The sequence below is a fragment of the Pseudopipra pipra genome, chromosome 12, assembly GCF_036250125.1.
Source record: "Pseudopipra pipra isolate bDixPip1 chromosome 12, bDixPip1.hap1, whole genome shotgun sequence".
NCBI classification, from domain to species: domain Eukaryota; kingdom Metazoa; phylum Chordata; class Aves; order Passeriformes; family Pipridae; genus Pseudopipra; species Pseudopipra pipra.
The window spans coordinates 2678653-2698112 of NC_087560.1; the positions used below are offsets into that span (position 1 = coordinate 2678653).

A 19460-nucleotide genomic window follows, 5' to 3' on the forward strand; every position below is an offset into this window, starting at 1 on the left:
TGCCGTCCTGTTGGGCTGTGCATCCAGGTAAGGACAGCAAAAACCACTGCACAGGAAAGCTGGTTCTTCTCCTCTCCCCCTTTAGGAAATGCACCTACCAAACTCTCCTCCTGCATCAGGACCCTTTTCACCAGGGAACGGGACAAGTGGTTGCACAGCGAGACGATGCGGTAGGAAAGCTGTGGAGAGAGGGAAGAGGGGCAGTTTGACCACACACGTCCACACAGACACATCCAAGCACCTCACTATCTGCTGCCTGCTACAATTTTACACTCAAGCCCTGTCCTGCCCTCTGATCCCAGCGGGTTTGGGAAGCCCCAGGTGAGGAGGGTTAAAGGCTCCCCGCCGTACCTTCCACCGCCTCCTGGCATATTGCCTTTTGAAGTTTTCCATGTTAACAACAGATGATTTCCGAACCAAAGCCTGTTGCTTGTCCATGGGCTGGAAGATAAAAGAGCAATTTAATTGTCTGGCTCCCTTTGGTGCATGAAAAATGTACAATTCCCCACGTGCACTGGAGCTGGCTGAAGAGTGCTGGCTGGGGAGGCTGTGGGTTCATACAGGGAAAAGCAGAAGAAGAATAATTCAACCCAGTCCACCTTGTGCCTGGACAGGACTCCTTTGATCTCAGAAAAAGATCCTAAAACTAGAGGGTGGGTGCTAAGGATTGCTTTCACTTAGTAAAGTTGCTAAGCTGATTCTCAGTGCACACCTTCCCCACCTGCATTTTCTCTGGATGACAACACTGTAGTAACATGGGAAAAAGTTGGCTGTCATTTGGGATTGGTGACAGGGATACATGCTTGTCTGAAAACAGTGGCTTTGTCCTTTAACCACACCCAGAGTATGAGAGCACAAGGCATTGATACCCTGGCAGTAAATATGTAAGGAAAGAATTGCAATACCTGGCTATGGCAAACAGGAAGAAAAAAGAATATCTATCAGAATTCAGAAGTGCCCAGCATTTGGGGATTTCAGTCTGGTGTTAAGGAACAGATGTTCCACAAATCTTGACACACAGTCCTTCTGAAAATTAAGCACATTCCACTTCAAAAGCACATCAAAATTTGCATAAACCAGAGAACTGTATCTAACAGATTGAGGGGAGGAAGGGTTCAAACCCAGATCTGGCAAAAGTGAAAAGGGAAAGACCAGGTATGAACCCTTCTCAGCTCATGGAGTGACAACCATTCCAGCTGTTCTGATCTGCATATGCAGGAGGGGGTAACAGAAATATTTGTACTGGCCTGGAATGCAGCCAAGCCATGCACCTGGAGCAGCAAGAGGACCAAAGGAGAATGGAAGACACATCAGTGACAATTTAAACATCTTTTTCAGCAACATAATTGAAAATGTTTGTGACTACAAATGCCCTTTTCTCATCAGCTGCTGCAGGTTTAGCAGCTGTGCAGTATCTCAGCAGCAGTTCAAGGAGCCAACCATCAGCTGGCCCCTTCTCATTCAGATGTGATACACCATCTGACACAACAGAAACGGGACAGAGAAGCACTAAATACCATTTCCTCGTGCTGCAAGTGGCTAGCACGGTGCAACAGGCTGGCAGGAATCAATCTGAAGTGGAAAAAATGTCACTGGCTAAATGTCTGCTGCACAATCATCATGAAAAATGTCCCAGTGCCCTTTCCACAGCAGAACTGTGGCTGATTGAACAGCTCACTCTACCCCAGCCTGTGTATAATGCCCCTCCATTTATGTACCCTGCAAACCAGGGACCTTGGCACTGCCTCACATCAGAACATCTTCTCAAAAGCACTGTGTCAACCAGCCTCCAGGACAAGTCACAACAACATTACCCTCACCCAAAGTGGCCTCATTGGATGGTCCTTCTCATCGTGCATTTGTTCATACAGAAAATCTGTGTGAACAAATGACATGAGGTCATGGCTGAGGGAGGGCAGACTCTCTCTTGAGAGGCTTTTCTGCAAATACAAACTCTCACTAGGCTTCAAGTTACATTTTAAGAATTAAAACTCTCCCCCTCGTAAAAAAATCCTGTGTTCTGGTTTCCCTGGATAGCGTCCAGCGGGTCTTCCAACCAAAGGAACCTGCAGAAGTGACGACTGAAGCATCTGGAGACAATAAAAAATGGACACACACAAAACTCTCAGTGCTATTTGTCACAACAGAGCCCAGTTCTCCCCAGCCACCAACACCAGCTTGCCAGGGTCATCTCCTGGCTACCCACAGGACTTGGAAGATTTTGAGAATTTTACATCTCGTGCCAAGAACGAGGCCACAGGGAGCACATCCAGTTTCCATCCTCCTCCGAGTACAGTGACGGGAGCAACAATCCCCCAGCTGAACAACTGCTTTCAGAACCCTGAATTCCCACCAGCCTCTGCACATCTTTGAGATAAAAAGATAAAAGCATACTCTCCTCCAATTTCTGCAGAGTACAGTGCCCCCCCTGCTGCCATGTCCTCACAAAGTAGGAAACATTCTTCTTAATCATGTTAGGAACAACAACAATTCCATTTATTTAGGTCATTAACTCCTCTGCAAAAGGAGAAGGGAGGAGGGGCAGTGAAAGACATACTTTATATATATAAGATCCACTCTAGATGGACATCAGCTACTATCTCACTCATTCTTGCAGCTGCACAAAGTCACCTTGCAGCAAATGCCCACAGCACACAGCAGCCTGACATCTTCAGTCTCTAACTAACCTGCAGGGAACAACGGCACCCTGCATAAATAACTATTTACTGCCTTCAAAAATGAGATGGGAACACCTGTGCAGGTTGATACAGTATGACCACATGGCTTCTTTGAACACAAGACAGCAGGGCAGGATTCGAGTTTGGGTCAACTTTTCTTTTACTTTCTAAAACTTAAGGAAAAAAAATCTTTACAGCAAGAGCACTAGTCTCAAATCCCACACCACAGATTAAGTTAGTTGTAGTTTGTCATCTTCTTCACTGTAGAAAACAAACTAGAGGACTATGATATCACTTCTCAGTCACATATTAACATTTGCACTGTAAAATTGCAGTTATTTGATCATTACAAGTTCCCAGTGGTGTCTTTGGAATAGGATTTCCTTGGTATAGGACAGAAAACTAAATCCTTTAGTTTAAAATTCAGGTAACACCTCTGATGGTAAAAGACTTCACCCTGCACAACTGGCTTTAAAATAATCCTTTTCTTCATTGGCAGCAATTTCATAGAGAATTTCCAGAGTAAATGTTAAATTACTACACCATTTACTTTGTTTTACAGGACAGAGTTAACCTTTGCAAATATTTCTCCCATGTGGTCTGTAGGACTCCCTGCACTGTCTCCTTCAGCCAACCAAAGGTACTATAATGAGATTTGCATTAGTTTCCAGGCACCCAGTTTCTAGTAAGCACAGGCTGACTTATTCTTTATTCCAAGTTGATAACTTAGTACCTTCAGGAACTGTAATACACAGTGCACTATGATACAGGCAATACAAAAGGCTGTAGGTTTAGATCTGTCCATACCACTGTGAGAACCTTGTTCCTGCAAGTTCAGACACTCTAAAAAAAAAAAAACCACACAGAAAAAAACCCTTCAACACTACAAAGCACTGGGAGATTATGGCTTTGGTCAGCACCTTGTGCAATACCTCAGAACTTCTACTTTAATTCTAGGTCATGTTTCTGGGGAGAATCTGTACATTGGGACCTTTTTAAACTGATGTACTGGAAAGAGGCAGCAAACCCTGCCCCTAGCCTGATCTCAGCATCACTGATGGGATTCTGCTACACCAAGATTCAACCCTGCAAGGAATTCCTCACAGCGGGATCTGCTCAGCAGCTCCATCAGTGATTCGTTAACATCTTTGCTGAAAACAGAGTCGAAGTTTCTGTTTGCACAGACTTCATTTTCCAGCTGAAAACCGCTCATTAAATCCTGTATCCACTTGAGTTCCTCAGAAAGTTCCTGCCTGAGGGATTCATACTGGCCCTGCAGACCAGTGTATTTCCCAGCCACGCCCGCCAGGCTGGTGTCCACGGCCTTGATGTCCTCCTGCAAATGCCTCCTCAGGGACTCGATCTTCCGGCACTCGTACTTCAGCTGGGACAGCTTGTGCCGCACGCTCTCGTTCTCCTCTTTGTACCAGGCCTCCTTCTCATTGTAGATGGACAGCAGAGCGTCCACGTCCTCCTGCAGGGAGTCCCGGGACGCGGCCAAGGTGCCGCAGCCGCGCTCCGTGCGGGAAATGTCCTCGACGACGCGGGCGAAGCGCTCGAAGTTGATGTAGGTGTTGTTGGGGGGCATGCTCGAGTGGCACTTGATGGTGTACTCCCTCAGCCGCTTCGTCTTCAGCTGCGTGCTCCCAACCTTCTTGGGCTCCTGCACTTTGGTTTCTTCTTTCAGCTGGCGAGTCACCAGACAGAGGAACCAGTGTTACTGAGCGTTCACAAGACAGGGCAGAACTCAAAATCTGCACACAGAGGATGCAGCCTGGACTTCCACAATGCTGGGAGATCCTTTGCTCACACAGGCTTGCCTTCATGCATATGAGTAAAGGAAAAAATACACCAAACACACGAGCCCAAAAACAAATGTGACAAGTGATGTGCATTCATTCCAGTGTGATAAGAGCAAATAATGCAGCTGCAACTTATTTTCATGTTAATTTTTAGCAGTTAATAGTCTCAAGCTGTGGATACTTGTGAGAGGAAAAACAACAACCCTGAAAAACTCCAATTAACGTTTTGTGCAACGCAAAGCAAAAACTGAACTTCAAAAATCCTCATTAGTCATGCTGAGATTAGCTAAATGTATTTTCAATAAGAGACTTATCCACACAAGCAGGCAATGTTTATGATGAAAAATACGTATGGACACACAAAATGTAAGCAAATCAGCACATGTGGTACACAGCAGTTATCTCTTGAGAGAAATCCATTTTCCACACTGACTAGCAGTCAACTCTCAGTTCAAGAAAGCACTGACACCAACACACGTGTCCATGCAAATGGAGAAGAAGGATGGAAAAATGCAAAGCCCAGTCCAATTTGGGAGGCTGTAATGTGCAATAAAGGGCAGAGCTTGGTCACCCTCTTTTTGAAAGCTATGCTGATAAAAGAAGTCATTTGCAGAAATCCAGGGATTTAGTCAGACCCAGCCAATTTGTTCCCAGCAGATCTCTGAAACACCCAGGATCTAAGCACTTAGGGGGCAGTTTTCCATGTAACACACCACTGAGAATATGATCCCTGCTTTGCTCATAACAAAAACCAGGATCTGTTTGTTTATGCAGCCTTACCGTTATCCAGGGATGAGACAGAGCTTCCTGAATCGTAAGCCTCTTCCTGAAAAACACCAACACAAAACCCCCAGACTTGAATGAGAAATTCCTGGTACACGAGTCCATTGACCCACCCTTCTCCCAGGCTTCCTATGAATTATTTATCAGGATCATGCCAGGACCAACTCTCAGATGTCAGGGTTGTACTCCCTGAGCCTGCTGCTTCTGTGTAGTTTAGTTACTGTTCTGAACTTCAGTGGGTAATTGGCCTCACTCCACACGATTTTAATTCTTACTTCATCAAAACCTACCTGTATTTTTGTGCACCCTTTCATACAAAGTAACACAATATCTGTTTGGTTCATCTGACATGCTTAGAAAAAGTTCTTGCTGTACACCTTTGATACAGGTGTGTCTTTGATACAACAGTAATTGTATGAAAGCTGTCCTTTGGAACAGGAGATTACAGCACTGCAGGAGCTGCTGTTTCCTGAAAGCAACATTTCTGAGAGCAATACTTAAACCTAACCAAACTTGATCAGTTCTAACTTCCTCCTGCATTGTGGCAGTTTGGTGAACAGCACAGTAAGAGCACTGAGAATCAAAGAGAGAAACACAGTGTTGCACAGGGATGTGGGACAAGTATCATCACTGACTTCTCCTTTCTTAAAAAGAGGCTGCAGGACCTGTGCAAACCTCTCAAACCCCAGCTAGCTCTCCCCACTCTGAGGCCTGATGATTTGCAGAAATCTTGACCGAACAGCCCTCTCATACCTATTTCCTCCCCCACTGAAGCCACTAGAAAGAACCACAATGGTCTGACTTCCCTCCAGGACAAAGTTACAGGGAAGGAGATGCTACTCCTGCATGAGCTTTATTAAAAGCAGGAAGTCTGTGGTTCCTCTGAACCGGGAATAAAGATCTGCAGAGCTGTCACACAAACTCTGGGTGACTGCAGAGAGACTTAGAGCAATTCCATATCAGCACATGTAAAGATTTTTCTGGCATGGCACCACTGGGGGCATATTCTGAGATGGTATCACCTCCTTGTAAGTAGTTCACAATAGACTGAAACAGTGGAGTGGGAGTTACCCTGAACTCGAGGCTCTGCACACCATTTTCAGCCCTTCAGCCACACCCTGTTGTACCAGCTTGGCTCAGGTGAGAATTCAGTCCTGAACATGAAATTTAACTGAGGAGATTTGGTTCCTTAGAGCTTCTGGGGCAGTGATTAACTAGGGGCAGCATCCCCTGCCTTGCTCTGGAATGGGAATGCAACTGCAAGGAAAGCTTTGCACACACCTCATCGGGCTACGTTTCACCAGGTTTATCTTGGATTTTTTCCTTACCGTGTATCTTTCACCAGAAGTTTCTGAATAAAATCTTTGGCCAGGTCACTGGTATTGCTGAAAAACTCTTCATCAAAATCGTAATTCACAGCTGTGATGTTGGCAAGTGTTTCTTGTTTAGTTTCTCCAAGGAAGGGTGATGCACCACTAAGCCTGGGTAAGCCACAAGGAAGAATCAGTTGGAAAAATAAACAGCGCAAGACCCCCGGTGAAGTGACAGTGACTGTGTAATATACTCTTAGGACACTTGTGGCTCTGGTGTGGGAAACAACAGGGCCAGCTTTGGCCCACCACAAGTATGGTGATGAGCCAGACTCACCCTGGAAGTCTCTAGTGCAGCATTAATGGGTGCACACAGACAGGAATGCACACATTCCCCTCTCCTCAGTGCCTCATTTAAGTCATTGCTAACAAAACTACAAGAGGCTTCAGTTGAGGACAGTTTCTATCCCTGAGACTGAAGCTTCTATCACCTTCAGATAAAGTAGTGTTTCTGTAGATTTTCTTCAGGTAGGAAAAGCCCTGCCCTTACTTGTGCTGCCCACAAGTTCCCTGCACACCAGGTTCAGCCAAGAGACCTCCCTCAGCTGGCTCCAAAACACAATGTGTGATCAGAAGCCTTGCCTAGGCCAGCTCCACTGGAGAGGTAGGGCCATGCTGCTCAGTGAAAGGAATCCACACACAAATGGACTTTGGCTGCAATAAAATCCAACAGTTTCTGAACAACACAAATGTTCATTCTGTCGGCACCCTGCTCCAGCTGCAAGGATATAATAAAATGCCATCATAATAAAATGCCATTTAGCAGTCCTGACTGGAAAGAAAGCTTTCCTCCTGCTTGGACTATCCATGAGGTGACAGGGTAGATCTTCATCTTTGATGACTCTATTTACCATTGCTCCATGAAAGTTGAGTGTCAGAGCAGAGTCACTGCAGACTCCTCCTGCCCTGCCTCTCCTCCAGGTTCCTCCCTCCCCAATACACAGGGATGATGACTTGCAAAACTCTGGTTTACAGGAAATGCTATTTATACCAAGGAATTTGATCTCATCCCTTTTTTATCATCTTCTGGGCTATTATTGTGCTTATCTATTATGTCCAGCTTTGACAGCACAGTTTCAGGATGCAGCAGGCTCAAAAGAGGACTGCAGCAAACTCTAAATTGAACTTTTGAGTACTAAACCACTTGTTTACATGATCCTGCTCAATAGACCTTTTACTCTGCATTGCCACTACCATGTTGGCTGGGAATTTTGGAGGGCAAACAGAAAGTTGGATGGCACCACCTGGCCTTTTAGGCCAATCCTCAGCTACCACATGTGGTTTTAACCAGAGAATAAAACATTTGAGTGCATAAACTGCTTTCTCTCTCTCTACAATTGCACAATGACACCAAAGCATCTGCCACAGCAAGGCAGCACGAGTGAGGTGCTCCAGCTGTCTCTGATGAAGTGACTTTCCTGCCATTAACCACAGTCACTCTCATTTCTTAACAGGTTTTACATACTCCCTCAGGCTTTTGTTCCACTTCTGCTGCCCACAAAGAAGGCTACAAGCAGGCACCTCACCACAGACCATGGGCATTGTTCCAAAACTAAAGCTTGGAAAGCTGGTCTAGAGCCTTGGTTTCTTTGCCCTCTCCCCAAACTGTGCTGTGAAGTAGCTGTAATTCCACCTTCTGGCCTCTTGCTGGAAGCCCAAACCAGCAGTGCTCTCTCTATTCTGATTTTTTTTGCTCTTTGGGACCCAGTTTTGGAGGTCTAAAATCAGAGCATTCCCAAATTCTAATATCTAATGCAAATGACTTTTGTCATATCCTGACTCACAGCCTGTAAACATGTAACAGCAGACAGACCTCAGCACTAAAGCCCAGTGAATCACTCCACTGGCCACTGAACTGAGGGCTTGTCTGCATTTTGGTCTCTACACCTGATGATGGCACCCATTTGATTGCTGCCACGCTTTCTACAGCAGGATCATAAACACACCCTGCTTATTCAGAACAATTCAGAACAAAAGGCTTTCAAATTAACAGGCAACAGTAGTTACAGAATCACAGAATCAATCAGGTTGGAGAAGACCTCTGAGATCATCGAGTCCAACCTTTGACCCAACACCACCTTGTCAACTGGACCATGGCACTGATGCCACATCCAGGCTCTTCTTAAACATCTTCAGGGATGGTGACTCCACCTCCTTGGCAGCCCATTCCAATGCACAATCACTCTCTTGGTAAAAAACTTGTTCCTAATGTCCAACCTAAACATCCCCTGGCAGAGCTCAAGGCTGTGCCCTCTTGTCCTACTGCTGGTTCCTGGGAGCAGAGCCCGACCCCCCCTGGCTCCCCCCTCCTGTCAGGGAGTTGCAGAGAGTGAGGAGGTCTCCCCTGAGCCTCCTCCTCTCCAGGCTGAGCCCCCCCAGCTCCCTCAGCCTCTCCTCACAGCACTTGTGCTCCAGACCCTTCCCCAGCTCTGTTCCCTTCTCTGCCCCTGCTCCAGCCCCTCCATGTCCTTCCTGAGCTGAGGGCCCAGAACTGGACACAGCACTCCAGGGGTGGCCTCACCAGTGCTCAGCACAGGGGCAGAACTCCTTCCCTGCTCCTGCTGCCACACTCTTCCTGATCCAGGCCAGGATCCATTGGCCTTCTTGCCCATCTGGGCACACCTGGGCTCATGTTCAGCTTCCTGTCAATCAGAACCCCCAGGTTCAGTCACATAGTTGAAGGCAAGCAAATTCCTAGTCCACAGCTTATGGTGCAAGCTGCCCCCTCCCATGATACAAAGCATGTTCTTTATTGCTGATCATTTGTAGGGAGACATTTTTCTACCTTAATCCCCACGGCCATGACAACCAGTCAAGCAGGTAAAACATCTCCTCCCCTGGGTGCAGCACAGAAACTCTCCCTGTAACTCTGCCCCAGCACAGGGCCCTCAATGCCACTGAAGGACCCCCAGAGCAGCTGGCTCTGTGCATCATTCATGGCATGCCAAGCATTCCCACCTGCTTATCCTCAACTCCTAAGTTCTCCTCTCATCATATATGGACACCCATAAATAGAATTTACACAGTTTAATGCCCTGGCAAGTACAGGTGTGTCACTGGAGACCAGAATGCTCATAAAAAACAAGGATCTGGACAACATTTCAAACCCCTTTCCCTGAGCTTGGGCTCAGCCAGCATCCCTCTCTTTTTGTGCACTGCAGGACAGAGGGAATTTGTTGCACTGAATCAGGTTTCTCAGCCCATACCTCTTACAGCTTTCAAGGTCTAAGCCTTTGGTATAGCTGAAGAGTGGATTTAATTCCACTACATTTATTTTCCACACTGAAAAGACAATCCCTCCCCTTCAGGCCTCCAAACTTGTCCTGAGCCCTGAGCTGTGCACTGCAAATCCACCCAATGCCAGAGTCCCCCTTTTTTAAGCTTGGCAGCAGGTTAGTCCTCTGAGTATCACAGGGAACAGCTGAGCCCAGGGTGAGACATTTCCCAGCATAGAATATCCACCGTGTGCTTTTCCCCAGGAGTCACAGGAGCTTGATTTCAGTGGAAGCAGTTGGTCCAAGGACCACTGCTCACTTCTGCAATTCCCATATCAAACCAGAGGAAAAGCAAGGAGTGCTGTTCCTCGGTCACAGCCACTGTCACACAAGCAGTTCCCCAAATTGTTAAGCTCCATCTTAAAACTCTTCCCTGCTTGTCCCCAGATGCCCACACAAACTCATTTCTTTGAGAGCCTGAGCTTGTCAGAATTTCCTCCTTTTATTTATTCATCACCAGTTGACACACTTTTCTTCTAAAGAGTATCTGTGCCTAAAAAGCATTGTGATCTACTTTTCCCCCTGTGCTTATTGGCTATAATGCTATCCCCAAACAGCCTTTGCTTTACCAGCTTTAACAAACCCTTTTTTTTTGCCCTGTAAGTTGAATTCTCAGTTCCCAGGGTCAACTTTTCTGCTCCTTTTCCAGCTTAAATTGAACATGGGTGACCATATTTATGCATAATAATCTAGACTTCTGCTGCCTTTACAAGCAAACTGAAACCTCCCTGTTTCCACCCGAAACGACACACCTTGGAAGGGGTGCTGTTACCCTTTCCATGCTCTCCACATGCTGGTAGCTCAGTCATTCCACCAGCAATGGATATGCTTGGCTTTTCCATTCCCTGCCATTTGGAGCTGCTGAGGTCCCACGGGAAGCAGAAGTGCCCAGTGGTGTCAGGGGCCATTTGCTCTCAGTTTGCTCAGAGTGCCCCCCTACTTTTAGCCCTTATTTTCAGCTTGAAAAGGCTGCAGGGCAACACTGTGAGACAAAGCACTGCCCACCCCCTGTGTGCAGGTCTGTCCTCAGGTGACTGCAGGCAGAGCTGTCCTGTACTAATGCAAGAGAGCTGCAGGAACACTTGTACTGGGGTGAAGCTGTTGTACTCACAGGATGTAGGTGATGACTCCTATGCTCCTAAAAAACAAAGGAGATCAATGGCAAGGGTTATACATGACCTGTGTTCTTCCTAATGTACAGAATATGAAAAAGTGAATTAGCAGCTGCAGGAGAGCCACTGTGGCCTTAGGTAACTGCTGACATCTCTTTTACAGAACAGTGCTCCAGGGAAAGAATTAATTTTACATGTAAGAGTAAGTAATGTGGGTAGCTGGAGTCTCCACGTATTTCTGCTCTAGTGGGTACTACAGCACACATCAGAAAGGCAAAGGATGTTTTATTTGGGGTGACCTCGTTTGCCTGCCTTCTCAGCAGATGAGATTAGTGCACAGGTCTCCTCTGCACGAAGTGCTCTTAGAAATAAAGCTATCAAAAGCAGTCACTGCTTGCACTGTTTTCTTCTAAGAGTGCTCCTCTGCAGTGGACAGTGGCAAACACTTAACTCTGTAACTGCCAGCACTCAAGCTTTTCATTGTAATTTCGCAGAAATTAAATGCTTATCTTTTAATTTAAAAGGATGCATAAAAATGACATGACAGAACATAGAGTAATTAGCTGTATTTAAGTTTTTTGTTTTACTTTGTGGCAGCGCAATGGATTCTACTCAGAGCCAAACAGGAAAAAGTAATTGTAGAGCAACCTGGAAAAAAAAGTGCTAACATTCTAAAAAACTTACCACATGTCTGCAGCTAATCCAAGTGGTTCGTAGTTTACGATTTCTGGAGCTGTAAGAAACATTTAATTAAACATCAGCAATGAAATAACATGTTTTTACCAGGCTGGAGTAGCAGGACAAGAATTACCAAGAGGGAGAAAGGGGGGGGGAGAGAGAGAAAAGTTAGTTATAGGATGCATTGTTTGTAATTTTATACCCCAAACAGGAGTTTAAGTTCACAGCTGTCCAGAAGAGATTATGTAGGGTAACTTAAAGCTTAGTGCAACTCAACAGTAAGGGTAAAGCAGATATTATACACTAATTACAGTGCAGATTACAAAAAATAACAAATTATTTCACCTCCCAAGAACATTGTTGCCCCCAAGAATTGGAGCTTTTGTTTTGTGTTTAACTGGTGCCATTATAGGAAGTTTGTAAAGGCCAGTCAGAAAGAGCTCTTGAGCAAGAGTTTGAAATGACTTGCCAGACTACATTGCTATCCATGTCAAACTCTGTTTTATAGGAAACATTTCCTCATTGGAAAACATCCTCACACAAGATTTCAAGCAGGAGAAAAGAGCAAGGGGTAAATAAGATGAAAAAAGGGATCTGTAACAGTTAACTGGAACATTAATTACAATTCTCTCCTCACTCCCCAAACCAACCCCAAAGCCTCTAATTGAAACTATGAGAAAGAAGTAGGATTAACCCAAAATCCAAGTGAGACAGATAATAACTGTGATCAGTGAGGAACAAGAAGAGAATCAGGTGGTAAAATGTGAAGGAGTTGAGGGGTTTGTGCTCAGCAGGTGAACGGTGTGAGGCATTTTAATCTAGAAGTACCCATGTCACTGTGTACTCACACACCACAACACAGGGAGATCTACTTACTCCAGGCAACAAGGGAAGAAATTCTAATTTGTATTTGCAGAGTTTCACAATCTCAATCCTGAGTTTACATCTCTAAGCATTTATCTGGCAGCAGTTTACTCTCACAGGAGTAGCACATCCAGTTCATAGAAAGCACCTCTCATCTAGCCCAGAAAAATAAAGCAAACCTCTAGATTTAAGTCACCTTGATAGAAATGAGATGTCTCAACTTCCTCATGGAACCTGTAATACAAGACAAATGAACATGTCACTCACCTACAAATTCTGGAGTTCCAAAAATGTTTTTAAATTCAACTCCATCTTCGATTTTGTGAGCCAGGCCAAAGTCAATGAGTTTGATGTGTGGAATAGGGATATTCTTGTCTAGAAGCATAATGTTTTCAGGCTAAAAATAAAAGATAGATCTATGTTATTAAAATATCAACATCTTGGAAAGTGCCTTTTTTTCCCCTTTGCAAACACAACACTGTAGAACAAGAAACACATACCTGTGCCTAACCATTTACAATGGTTTTGATGAAGGGGTTTTATATTTCATAACATCTGCCCAGTTGACTCTATACTGTACTGCAAGCCACTGGGAGAAGCTTTATTAAATGCTTCCTGAGGGATTCCAGTCACATCTGAACCTATTTAGGGAAGGAGAAAATGATCTTCTCTATGAGACAATTCACAGCTGCAACAAGGCCAGGAAGATCTGGGATTTACCAGCTGAAAATGGGGAGAGTTGGGTCAGAAGTCCTAGACCATATGACAGCAAGCTATTAAAAGAACGTGTGGCATTCCTCACAGCATTGCTGGAGGAAAATCTGGAAAATCTGGAGCTGGAACTGTGAAATTAAAAGTATCATGTTCAACCACAGACTTTCCTCTTTTACCAGATTTAAGGGAAATGTCATAAACTTCTTTCTTGAACCAAGTTTCTCAGCCTTATCTGCTCCCCTCCATGGCCCCAATTCACAGGTTTCAGAGTAAACTCTGGGTTCAGTTTATCTCCCATGAAGAGCTTTAATGCATTAATTTGTCAGAACTTAACCATAAGCTCAAGAGCAAGAGTGAGAGTTTGATTCCCTGCTGGCCTTTCCACAGCAGATCCCAACATGGAAACTGCTCCTGCTAACACATATTCTCAGTCAGAGCCACACTGGGAAAGAGAACATATGAATAATTTATTATCATAATCTTAGACCAAGAATGTTTTAGCCTCAGGCTAACAAGTCAGTTTTTCTTCCATGGATCTAGGGCACATGTGTTCACCACAGATACAGGATGTAAAGTTCTTACAGCAGCCAGAACAGACTGAAATGGCAAAAAGTCACAGTCACACCTCTGGGACTGGTTGATTCCTTAGGTGGTATAAGGCACTGTGGCTCCACTGCAGCTGATGGAGCCCTGTCAAGTGAGGAGATAATGATGAATCATCCTCTGTCTAATCAGATCACTGCTTAAAAATACATGTCTTATTTAACACTACAAAGCTCCAAACCCAGTCCTTTAAAACCCGGGAGAGTTATTATGTGAATACATTTTAGGTTATTTAATATTCACTACCAGTGAAATGATTCTTTACTTGTGCTTTCTGATTTCTATCTTGCATGTCTTGCAACATCTTCAGTGACCACCTGACCTTACTGGCACTAAATACCAAAACTAGCAACTAGAGATCAGCTAAAGTCTAAAACAGCATCTTTACCTTTAAATCAAAATGAGCAATTTTCTTAGAGTGAAGGTAATTCACACCATCCAAAATCTGCTTGATGAACCTGGTTGCTTCCTCTTCACTCAAAGACTCCTTCTGTGCCAGGAAGTCAAAAAGTTCTCCTCCAGAAACCCTGCAAAACACACCAGAAAACAACCTGTTATCTACTGCATTGTAACACATAAGATAAATGTAAGCACAGAAAACTAAAGTAGCAAAGAACCCCAAGGCAGTTAGAAAAAGGCCACTCTTGTAGACAACCATGGGGTTTGTGTTCTGGTCCCAGGTGGGCCAAAACTTCCTTTTGGCTCCAGCTCTCTCCCCTGGAAATTAAGGACCAGCTTTTCCATTGATGTTGTAAGGTTTGATTCATCAAGGATTATACAGGACCCAGAAAAGCTACATTATTTGATGAATCCACAGACATGTTCCTATTTCATCGACTTAACCACTTCAACTGCTGTTTTCCAACATTTTCATTTTGGATGAACAGGCTGTAAGAATCAACAACTGCTAAAGAATCACTTCTTAGCAGTGGCCATCAGAACCAGGAGGCAGCAAGACCTGCCAGCAGAATCCCTTTTCTTTGCAGAACAGCTATTCCCCTGCTCTCACACAGAATCTTGCCTGACATAACTGACAGGAAAGCATTTATTTGGTGCTGAATTTTTAAGAAGAAAGCAGACTGCAGCAGGTTGGAAGGTACCTAAAATTGTCTTCCCAAATCAAGGAAGTCCTCTTAGTTACTATGAGTTTTCACATCAAAATTGGAATACATTTTCTCCTTATTTAGTACCCAAGACTTTTATTTTCATTTCTGTGCCTTGTACTGAGAGTTCCAGTGCTATTTTTCTATACATTATGAAACAAGATACTCTAAATATTGAATTGGGGATTGTTTGCAGCTGCTACTCATAACTATGCTTACATTTATTTTTTCCAGTTCATGCTGTCATTAATATTATTGGTTTATTCTCATTTAAATTTACCCACAAAGCAGTTGTTGCTCTTGGGTACAGGGTGACCACCCACCTTTGCTCACACTCGGAGAGCAAGCACAAGACCAGCTACAAATCCTGCAAGGACAAGTCACCTGCAAACAAGGACAACATGTCAAGAGCCACAGCGACATCGTGCTGGTGCCTTCACTTCTGCTCTTGCTGTGGGTGACACACACTTTGTTGTTCCAGAGGCAGAGCCTGGTGACCTGGGCATTGATTACTGGGTATTTTTTCACAGCTCTCACATAGCCAGAAACTTCTGTAAGCAACGTGAGGCAGGACACCTCAGCTGGCAGTGACCTCACTTCACCTGGGCAGAGTCACTTGATGCTTTAATTGTTGCAACTCTGGCAAATTGTCTGGCAAACCAAAATAAGCTTATACAACCCAGGAATATGTTGCAACTTCTGTCTTTGACTGCCACCTTCTTCTCCTTTCTATTCACCTCAGTTACTCAGCCTGTGAGACTCTTATTGGATCTCTGATTTTCTTTTTTAGTTGACACACCCCAAGGGTCTCAGCACTAATTTCAGCCTGGCTGGACAGGTTTTGTTGTGCTCTGTGCATATCAGGAGGAAGGGAACACTGCCTCCTTTCCATATTGTAGTAGGCTTAGGGGTCTTGGTTCATTAGTTTAAAAATTATTACAGCCCACTGTGACAAACCAGTAAGGAAATCTGTAAGAAAACCCTGGTGGTGTCTCGCTGAAATCTGTGGTCAGTGAGCAGGGGAGGCTCATTTTCTCAACTATTTCTATCCCAAGTGCACTTAAGCAATCCCCCCTGGCAGACACTGCATCCGGCCATCAGGCAGCCACCTGGGCTGGGACAGCTCTTGTACTTGGCTGCAATTTAACCATGTAGGCACACTGCTCTCTCTTCCTCTTTCATCCTGTGAAATCTCCTTGCTGATTGTCTCTTATGGTGGACCCAAACCAGGCCTAAGAATTAAGCAGCCCTCTCTGAGCCCAGACCAAGAGCCCACACAGCCCAGGCTCCAGTCCTGCAGGACAAGCAAAAGCAGGCACCACTTCAGGAGAGTACAGAAGCTGAGCCACTTGGAAAAGTCCCCCTGCTCACCTTGCCCTGGCACAGAGGACTGTGCTAAGGATGTCAGAGGATACTTTCCTCTTGGAGGAGACTGGGAGCTTCCTCTTGAGGAATCTCCTTTGCTACACAAAGGAATGTCAGAAAAATGGTTCAGCTGCCCAGACTGGAGGTCCCTTAATTCTCTTTCTCTCTTGCTGCCCCTGAGAATGGTCACTTAAACCAGTTGGGTTGGTTGCTGAGGGCACACCAGGAATTTTTCCCCAATGGCAACCTCGCCAACATCCTGGGCAACCAGCTAAGCCCAAGGCATCCTGAAGAAAATGTGCAGCCTGCAAGAATGAAGGTCACAGGGGATTTACTTGGGAGCTCCTTGATCTATTTTCCCACTTCCCTCTAGTTCACACTAACCGTGAATCAGGCTGGAGAAGGGGCTTTCCAAGGTACAGAACAAAACATTAAAAATAAACCAGGAAGCAACACGAAAAGATCCAGGGAGTTTGAAGTCCCTTTGTTACTTTATCAGCAAAAGACTCCCTCCTACCAAAACCACATGAACATCTCATTTTCTGAAGGTCAGAGATTGGCATACATGACAATCTCCAGTCTCTTGTAGTATAGCCTAACACATTAGCCTAACCTGTAGAGATCTTAAAAGAGTAATCCAAGGGGAAATTCAGTAGAAGAGATGTGATGATTTCTCACTAACAAAAGATTCAGGCTTTAAAACCAGGTTTGAGTAAATTGTACCTAGAGAGTGGTAAGCAGTTTAGTGCAGGATCATTCTTATTCATGTTATGCACCTGAACTCAGAGAAACCCTCTGCAATCCCAGAAGCCAGCCATTATGGAATCCCCCCCAAAAAAACAACCCAAAAACCACTTCAGCACTAATTCCTTTGCAGTACAACACTCATAACTGCACCACAAGTTACATTTGAACATCTAGGGAGGATGAACATCACCACCTGCAAATGCTCCTTTCTCAAAGGTCACAGAAAATTTCCTTCCTCTGGTTCCATCTCCTTCCCTTACACCAGGTCACCTTATTGCCACAGCAAGGAAGAGAGAAAATGATACCTTTGTCTTTCATGGGGCTTGGAAGGAAAAGTAAACAACAACACTGTCTCATTTCTTGGCAGGAGCTGCTTTGTGTACACAGCCCTGACACCTCCCAGTAGAGGAGACTGGGGTGCCCATCAAACCTGCCTCAGGCTGCTGCTGTTTGGGCAAGGCAGGCTCCAGGCAGGGCCCAGGGGACACAGAACAGCAAAGTCACAAAAAGCTGTGGGGAGGAAATGCCTGAACAATGTGCACAAGGAAGGACACACTGTGCACCTGCCACACTGCACTTCACAGCAGTGGAGCTGGCACTGCTCCTCCTGCTCTGGGACAGGAGTGGGAGTGGGAGTGACCCCTGGGTGAGGAGGAGACAGCCTCACCTGTGCCAGCACAGGCAGTTTGGGAAAGGGTCAACATTTTGGACAAAGCCTCTTTTAAACACCAGAGCGGCTTCTTCAATTAACCAACAATACTGGGGACATTTTTTTGAGGCTGAAGTCCACTGTAGATTAACATAAGAGTGGTTGGCCAGGTGCTGTAAGCTTACCTTGATAAACTGCAGGGAGTATGAGACAGAGCAGAGTGTCAGAGGGAGAGAGATCATCTATTTACAGACAATTTAATTACCTTTATTAGCAATTATCATCATCCTCAATTTGTACACAGCAGCTGAATGCAGAGGCCTTAATCAGGTCAAAACTGTGCTGCACCCAGACTTTGAGCAGTATGTTAGAGCCTGACAAAAGGACACACAGAACGTGTCAGGGCACGTGAGGACAGGAAAAAGCAGAAGGGGATGAAATAGGAGGTTGTTTTAGCCCAAAGTGGCTGCCAGTCAGAAAAAGCAAGTTCCCTTCCTGCCTTCCAGAGCATGGCTGCAGAGATCAACATTTGGCCATAGACACAGAAGTCAAAGGTAACAGATGCTCATCATTACTCATATGCCATCCTCCAGTCCCAGTAATCTCCAGGAATGCTGCCTGGCCTGAATGCTGGCTCCCCTAGAAAGCCAGTGGTTACTTCATCTCGCTCAGGGATAAAAGCCTTGTTGCTTGGATTCCATGCCCAAGGTCAAGGCTGGTTCCCCAGGGAACAGATGGTCTACATCACTTCAGCCATGGTGACTGTGTATTCCATGCCTCACACACACTGAAAAACTGCATCACTTTGCATGGTGGGGTGAGGCTACAGCAGCCCACAGATTGCTTGGTTAGGAGGTTCACTTGTCACAGGACCTAAATGGCAGGGGTTTGCTCCCCTCACGTGGTGGCATGAGGGAGGAGTAAGCAGCTCTGCTTCCCTTCCATCCTGCTGCTATTCATCCTTGACAGTCAAAGACTAGGGATTAAAAAACCTCTTCCCTTGCCCTCCTCTCCTCTTTTCCCTTAGCTCATCTAAATGAGGAAAACATGGGAGTAGTGAGAATGGCTGCAAATTCTGCAAAGGGTTTGATAGCCTCCCACGTGTGAAAGCAGGAGGGAAAATGAAGTGAGCTTTCAGTGGCCACTTGTACTTCCTCCAAAGTTCATGGCAGGGCAGCAGGAGGCAGACATGAGGTAATCCCTCTGTTAGCAAACTGTTTTCAAGTTGACAACACTCCCTGGCTTGGTGTCAAATGACCTCAGCTGCCATTAAGGTGCACCTGTATCCCCAGGGCACATGGATAAAGGGGGGACTGTTTACCAGCAACCTCACTCAGGTGAGGCCTGGGAATGCAGCTCCATTATCTGTGCCCGTGTGTTCCGGCTTCAGAAAAGAGTTTGGCGAAACAAACACTTGAAGAAAAGCACCAAGATCAGTGTTTACAGAGCCATAGTGCTGTCTACTCTCTTATATGGATCCAAATCATGGGTCATCTACCACCACCACCTGTGACTCCTGGAACGCTTCCATCAACGCTGCCTCCGAACAATCCTAAACATCCACTGGTCAGATGATGTGACCAACACATCTGTTCTAGAACAGGCAGCAGTCACAAGCATTGAGGCCATGTTGCTGAGAACACAGCTGAGCTGGGCAGGGCATGTCTCCAGGATGAAGGACCAACCACGGCCTCCCTAAGATCCTGCTCTATGGTGA

At 45.4% G+C, this 19460-nt stretch overlaps 1 protein-coding gene across 3 annotated transcripts in view; it reads right to left on the reverse strand.

Moving 5' to 3' along the window:
* Positions 1–19460, reverse strand: part of DAPK2 (death associated protein kinase 2) — a 42498-nt gene that overhangs the window by 3795 nt on the left and 19243 nt on the right. For 2 of the 3 annotated variants that reach the window (XM_064668409.1, XM_064668408.1), the window contains 7 exons: positions 14268–14406; positions 12830–12959; positions 11705–11753; positions 11020–11046; positions 6592–6744; positions 5261–5306; positions 2821–4365 (listed from right to left, as the gene is read on the reverse strand). In XM_064668409.1, coding sequence (XP_064524479.1) covers positions 3730–4365; positions 5261–5306; positions 6592–6744; positions 11020–11046; positions 11705–11753; positions 12830–12959; positions 14268–14406 — 1180 coding nt within the window. In that variant the 3' untranslated portion in view covers positions 2821–3729. Of the gene's footprint in view, positions 1–98; positions 180–351; positions 442–2820; positions 4366–5260; positions 5307–6591; positions 6745–11019; positions 11047–11704; positions 11754–12829; positions 12960–14267; positions 14407–19460 lie in introns of those variants that run through there. The other variant, XM_064668410.1, reaches the window with a different exon arrangement.